Source organism: Elephantulus edwardii, unplaced genomic scaffold, assembly GCF_000299155.1.
Source record: "Elephantulus edwardii isolate Elephantulus edwardi_28Jun2011 unplaced genomic scaffold, EleEdw1.0 scaffold00063, whole genome shotgun sequence".
Classification (NCBI taxonomy): Eukaryota; Metazoa; Chordata; class Mammalia; order Macroscelidea; family Macroscelididae; genus Elephantulus; species Elephantulus edwardii.
The window spans coordinates 11,815,950-11,822,595 of record NW_006399813.1 but is presented as its reverse complement, the minus strand read 5'-3'; the positions used below and the strand labels follow the sequence as shown (position 1 = coordinate 11,822,595).

At 44.7% G+C, this 6,646-nt stretch overlaps 1 protein-coding gene across 1 annotated transcript in view; it reads left to right on the top strand.

Moving 5' to 3' along the window:
- Positions 1–6,646, top strand: part of LAMB3 (laminin, beta 3) — a 65,741-nt gene that overhangs the window by 35,443 nt on the left and 23,652 nt on the right. Inside the window, exons 5-7 of the mRNA XM_006887944.1 lie at positions 699–890; positions 3,046–3,109; positions 3,511–3,704. Of these exons, the coding sequence (XP_006888006.1) occupies positions 699–890; positions 3,046–3,109; positions 3,511–3,704 (450 nt within the window). The remainder of the gene's footprint in view (positions 1–698; positions 891–3,045; positions 3,110–3,510; positions 3,705–6,646) is intronic.

The following is a 6,646-nucleotide window of genomic DNA, read 5'->3' as shown; positions in this document are numbered from 1 at the left end:
GGTGCTGGAGAAGAGTATTGACTATCGCATGGCCTGCCAAGAGAACAAAGAAATATATCCTCAAGAATGTGAAACTAGTGTGCTCCTTGGAGGTCAAGATGGTCAAAACTTTGTCTCACACACTTTGGGCATATTCTCATGAGAGTCCTTGGGAAGTACATCATGCTTGGAAAGGTAGAGGGTTCGTGTAAGAGAGGAAGACCTTGGATGAGATGATTGACACAGTGACTTCAGCAGTGGGGTCAAATGTGTCAGAGATGAGGTTGGCTCAGGACAGGGCAAGGTTCAGAGTCATTTATAGGGTTGCTACAAGTTGTGGTTGACTTAAGGGCACAGAACAACAGCAAATGAGAGAGTAGATGAACCAGTAAACAGAAGGAAAGAGTAGACTAAAGATTTACTCTTTCAGTCAATAAATGTTTACTGAGTACCAACTATGTACTAGGATTTTGTTTCTATGAATTTCCCTGGCTCCCTGGGGGCAAAGCCACTATAGCTTTTGGGTTGCCATGAGGAAGTAGGCCCAGGCATTTCTGTACCCACTGGCTCCATCTTGGTTCCTTTCCCCCTTCCTTGCTGTAGATCTCAGGGATTTTTGGTTTTGGAGCCTGTTTCTATGCCTGTGGCCCCAGGGAACATAATGTCAGCTCTTCCCTTCCCTCAGTCACTCAGGGCCCCCTCTCTCTGTGTCTCCACAGGGGCCCCAGCCAGCTGGGATGCTTATCGAGCGCTCCTCAGACTTTGGCAAGACCTGGAAGGTGTACCAGTACCTGGCCGCTGACTGTACCTCCACCTTCCCTCGGGTGCAGCAGGGCCAGCCGCAGAGGTGGCAAGATACCCGGTGCCGGTCTCTCCCCCAGAAGACTAATGGCCACCCGAATGGCGGGAAGGTAGGCAGAGGGACACAACCTGCACAAGGTGACGTGGGGAGAGCTCTCTGGTATCACGCTACTCACTATCACACAGGCTCACGCTTGGGCAGACCTCTCCCCAATCCCAGCAAACCTGGTCTTGCCCTTCTGACAGATGGTGGTCTCAGTGACTCACTGTCCAGTTCAGAAGTTGGCTGGAAAAGAGATGAGTTTGTTCTTGGTCAGCTCACTTGCCATTTTTCCTGAACTCTTCAATGATGAACCTTTTGGCCACACACAAAACATTTGCTGTTCATCTCTTTGCCTCCCAGTTGGGATATTTAAGAAATACTTGGAAAACCAAATAACACCTTGAATTCACTACATAACCCAGCCCTACTCTTTCACACAACTTTTTCCCCCAATGGCTCATTGGTCCTATTCGTGCAGTTAAGAGGATGAAACCGACTATATTCCAGTGTGAGGACTTTTGGATTATTAGTTAGCTACGAATGAGTAAATAACACAGATTTAACTTAAATTTTAATTTATCTCGTTTTGCCCTATTAGGATTTAATACAAGACTTAATATCTCAGGTTTAATCCACTGAGTAGTAGGGCCCCAGCTATTTTTTTTTTAAATTATTATTGTTTTTCTTGTGTGTACCATCAAATCAGATCTGACTGGTACAGGAGGAGATTGCCCCTCCTTCTCCTGCAGAGCATCTGGTGGAGTAGAACCACATACCTCTGGGATTGCAGTGCAGCTTCTTGGCACTAGGCCACCAGAGCTCCCTAGGCCCCAGTTCTTGAGGCTTTGATTCAGTGGTAGGATGCTCATCTTCCAGGTGGGAGACTTGGTTTGCTTTCCAGTCAATGCATCTCATGCACAGACACCACTGTGTTGTGCTGCTATGATACCTGAAAGGAGACTCAGATCCACTTCTGAAAATCAGACAATGAGAACTCTTTGAATCATAATAGTCCTGTCTTGCACATGGGACTGTCATGAGTCCAGGCAACGATGACGACAATGATAAATGTCAGGTACGAATGACAAAATAAAGTCATTTGGGTTCATTCAGATGTAACCCATCATTCAAGTCACCTGAGCATGAACTCAGAGCTAGAAGTCAGACTGTCTCTGGAAACATTTCAGAATGTTTTTCCCCTAATTCTCTCAATCTGAGTCTAGCTTTTGTATTTTTTTTCACAGCCGCTCCCCCCATCCTAGACGTAGGCAGCATTTCCCCTTGTGTCTCAGCTACAAGGCAGCTCCCATTGGACTGAGAGAGGGCTGGGCCATGCCCTGTCCGTGGATAGCATGGCTCCCCTTTGGTTCTAACACTTCCTCTTTGGTCATAACTTTGTCCAAATCCATTAGCCACATTCCTGGGATTCCAGGTCAGAAAACAAGCACTCTTTCCTGATTTGTGGAGAATTGATTGTGAAAACTCTCCTCTGGATGCAGTCATAGCTCATAAGTGGTTTCCAGTAAAAAGAAAACATAGTTGAAATCATAGTGATCCGGAAGGCTGTGGCCAGTTGCCACATCTGTGCACCCAGGGCTCCGTATCCTCTCACTCATGCTGAGTTATGGGAAGATGAGGTTTCCCCACCCCTTGTGACTCAGTGGTTAAGCTCTCAGCTGTTCCCTGGCAGCTTCAACTCCCCTGACACCCTGTAGGAGAGAGAAAGGCCAGGGAGTCTGCTTCTTTGAGACTCCTAAAAAGCAAGTCTGTCCCATAAGGTTGCTATCAATTGAAATTGTCTTGGTGATGGGTTGTTTTGGGTTCTGATTTTTGTTTGTTTGGTTTATCGTTAACTTTTGTGTGAGATTATATACTTCATCCTCACTTTTGGCTAAAGGAAATCAATGACTTTTTGGTATGCCTTCCCTTTTAATTGGAGAGGAAAGGTTACACACACTCACACCCAAAAAACACAGCAACACACACACACACACACACACACACACACACACACACACACACACTCACTCACACACACTCAGAGTCCTTTGAGGCTCAGTGACCATCTCCTTCGTCCAGAGCAGTTGGCCAGCCTCACAGCCATGGTCACCTTAGATTGCAGGAAGAATGGCCTTAGAGGAAGTCTTTGAGGACAGGGCATTGAGGGGGAAAGGGCCTCTTTGATCTCTTCTTCATCCCCTTCCTCTCCCCTCTCTCTACAGGTCCAAATTAACATCTTGGATTTAGCCTCTGGGATTCCAGCATCTAAAAGTCAAAAGATTCAAGGTCAGTGTGGTTACTCTTCTAGTTTATTGGACAGAGTACGGGTGTGAAGAGTGGAGGAAGGTTGGAACCCACATCACGGACATTTTCTGATCTTCCATTTTTGTCATTGTTGTTGGAGATTAAATGCTTTTCCCTGCCTATCCTGTAGAGGTACTGTGGTAGCCTGTGATTTGGAAAGTCTAGGCTGGGAGAATCTTTTCCTCAAGACAGTGGATGACCATCAGAGATTGAGGCTGCGAATGGTGGCCCCTGTTGTAACTTTAATAAGCCAAGGAGGAAGGGCTGGGCTGGTAGGATGGGAATTCTTTTCTTCACCCCCCTGTTCTGGGAGAGTCTGTTTACCTCTAACTTTGTTTTTCCTTCCCAACCTTCTCTGTTGTCACTGTTTCCGCCCCTCTCAGAGCTAGGAGAGATCACAAACTTGAGAATCAACTTCACCAGGCTAGCCCCTGTGTCCAGGAGGGGCTACCACTCACCCAGTGCCTACTATGCAGTATCTCAGCTACGTCTGCAAGGGAGCTGCTTCTGCCATGGCCATGCTGACCGCTGTGCCCCCACGTCTGGAGGCCAAGCTGGTTCCTCCACTGCTGTGCAGGTGACAGCTGGGGTGGAAGGGGAGAGGGGCTGGGGACATAGGTAAGGCAGGCTCATGGCTGATATTTTGTAAGTAAAAGAACATCTTTAGGAGAACATGAAGTTTAAACAATGAATAATTAATGTTTAAATAGGGGGGAAGAATCTAAAGTGATCATCTCAAAATTCCTAATTCTGTAGCATTTCTATGTTTTGAGATGACTTTTAATTTGAGGGATGTATAAGTAAGTATGTTGGTATATGGGTGCTGGAGGAGCTTAAGGTAGTGCTTTTCCATCCTGGCTGCATAAGGAAAAAAGTCTTAGTCAGTACCTAGACCCTTAACCTTAGATGCGGAACCACATTGTTTTGTTGTTGTTAAATAGTATTTAGAGCAGTTTTAAGTTGATAGAGAAATTACAGAGTTTCTATCTCCCTAACTTAGTTGTTATTATTCTCAACATCTAACACTTCTAGGTACATTGGTTCCAATTGATTGAACCAGTATTCACGTGCTATTTTTAATTACATTTTGTGTTATACAGTCTAATGGGTTTTACCATAACGTCCTGTACCCACCATTACAGTGTCACACAGAATAGTTGCTCTGCCCTTAACATTCCTTCAGTTTCACCCTTCATCCCTCTTCTGAACCACTGTAAACCACTGATATTACCATCTCTTACTTTTCCAACCAGAATGGCATGTAGTTTGAACCATACAGAATGCAGAACTATATTTTTTAATAAGTAATTCTTTCACTTCCCAACCAAGAACCCAAACCCATTGCCACCAAGTCCAATTCAGCTTATAGCAGCTCCCCATTAGGTTTCTGAAGCTGTAAACTTTTACATGAGGAGCCTTCCCATGTTTTTTCCAAGTAGTGGCTGGTGGATTCAAACCACTGACTTTTCAGTTAGCAGATCAACTTGTTATGCACATCACCACTGGGGCTCATATTTTAGGTCCTACCATGCCTTTTCATGAGCAATAGTTCCTTTCTTTTTACCATGAAATAAGAGCCCATTTTATAGACATACCATAATTTCTTTATCCACTCTTAGGTCAAAGGACATCTTGGTCAATTACTGGTTTTTAAAGCTCCCAGTTGTTTCTAACATATGCTAGCGTTGAGAACCAGCGATTTAGAAGTCTGTACTGAGTAGAGAGATACAGGACAGGGTGACAGAGAGCTGAATCTAGTATAGATGCTAAGTCAGTCCTCAGACCAGCTAAATAAAACTCTTTAAAGTTCTCAGCTTGAAACTCTGTAATTTAATCAAGGTATTTTGCTGTGGGATCTGACTTAGGAACCACTAGTGGAGAAATGAGAATGTTGGTTGAAGAAGCAGAGGGCTCTGTCATTTCATTTTTCTGGGGCTTAAATTCCTCAGGAAACAAAAACATTGATACCCAAACCAGTTGCTGTCAGGTTGATACCAACTTGTGATGATCTCATGCATACCAGAGTGGAAATATGTGTGTGCCATAGGGTTTCCAATGCCTGATTTTTTTGACATAAACCAGCAGCTCTTTCTTCTGCTGGTGGGTGGATTTGACTCGCCAGTTTAAATCCTGTAAAGTGACCTGGGAGGGAAATGCAGGTGGAATGAGCGGGCAGTAGTCAGCTGTTCTCATACTTCTCGATCAGCTCTTCCTCAGGCTTCAGGGAAGTCCAGTGTGAGTGCTGCTCAGGGGGGTGATTAGGGCTGATGGACAAACATCTATGACATGTGGAGCTGGCTGCCATCTGCAGAATGTGGAGGGCAGTGGGATTCAGGGAGGGAGAGCTCACCCTACTGTGCTGTTCTCAAATCTAGTGCAGATTGGAAGCACCACTTACAAACATGGCCATTGTTTCCAATACATGGTGGAAAAGACGAAGTGATAGGCAATGAAATTGTTGGTTTCTAGGGGCTCTGGGGAGAGGTAGAGAGGTAAGTAGGTGGAGTCCAGGTTGGTTCTGTGCTTAAGCACCTGACTCCTAACCAAAATGTCAACAGTGTGAAGCTTCCAGCCACTCTAAGCTGTGGCTGTCTGACGCTAAAGAGTGCCCACTGCAGTTAAGTCTGGAGGAGATTGCCACGTTCTCCATCAGAGAGGTTAGAGGAGTCCAACCAGCAACTTGGAGCTAGCAGCCTGATAAACTATGTTCTATGTCACCGAGCGAGCTCTGGTGGCTTAGTGGGAAGGAGTTGTGCTGCCAATCCATAGGCATGCAGCTCAAATGCCCCAGTTGCTCTGTGGAAGAAAGCCAGACAGTCTCCTCTTGAGTGAAAACCCGCTGGAGGGTCAGCTGTGAATCAGTTCCAGCTCTACAGTACACAACAACAGGAACAGCAAGTCACCAGGGCCCTGTAACGATTACAGGCTTGACAATCCTGTGGTTCTGCTTTGTCCTAGAGGATTATTATAAGTCACAATTAACTCAGCAACAGCAAGTGTGTGTTTGCTTGTTTGACATAATGCATTATGTGTTGGCATTTATAACCCACAGATTAGATTGGTTATCTATGGGATATCCATAGGCTAACTGATAGGATAGTGGTTGGAATCCACAAGCCACTCCATAGGAGAGAGATGAGGCGAGGCAGTGTCTTTTAGTAAAGATTTCCAGCCCTAAAAACTCCACAATGGATTTAGTGAGAGAGAAACAGCACCCAGAGGAGAGGGAGAACTCTCTATATTCTGTATATAATTTTGATAATGTTTTTAAAATTTATATTGGTTTGTATACAAAATGAGCATACACTGTATTTGATTTATGCGGGTTGTATTTCACATTGTTCCTAATTCACATTGTGTTGCATACATTCAAATACCTCGTGTTTTATAAAATTAATTGCCATTGATCTATGCCTACTATTACCTCATCTTTTCAAGTCCCCATTCGATCTTTCCTAATTCCTTCACACATCCTTCTCCACCCACCAAACTATATTATCATACTGATTCCCTATCCTC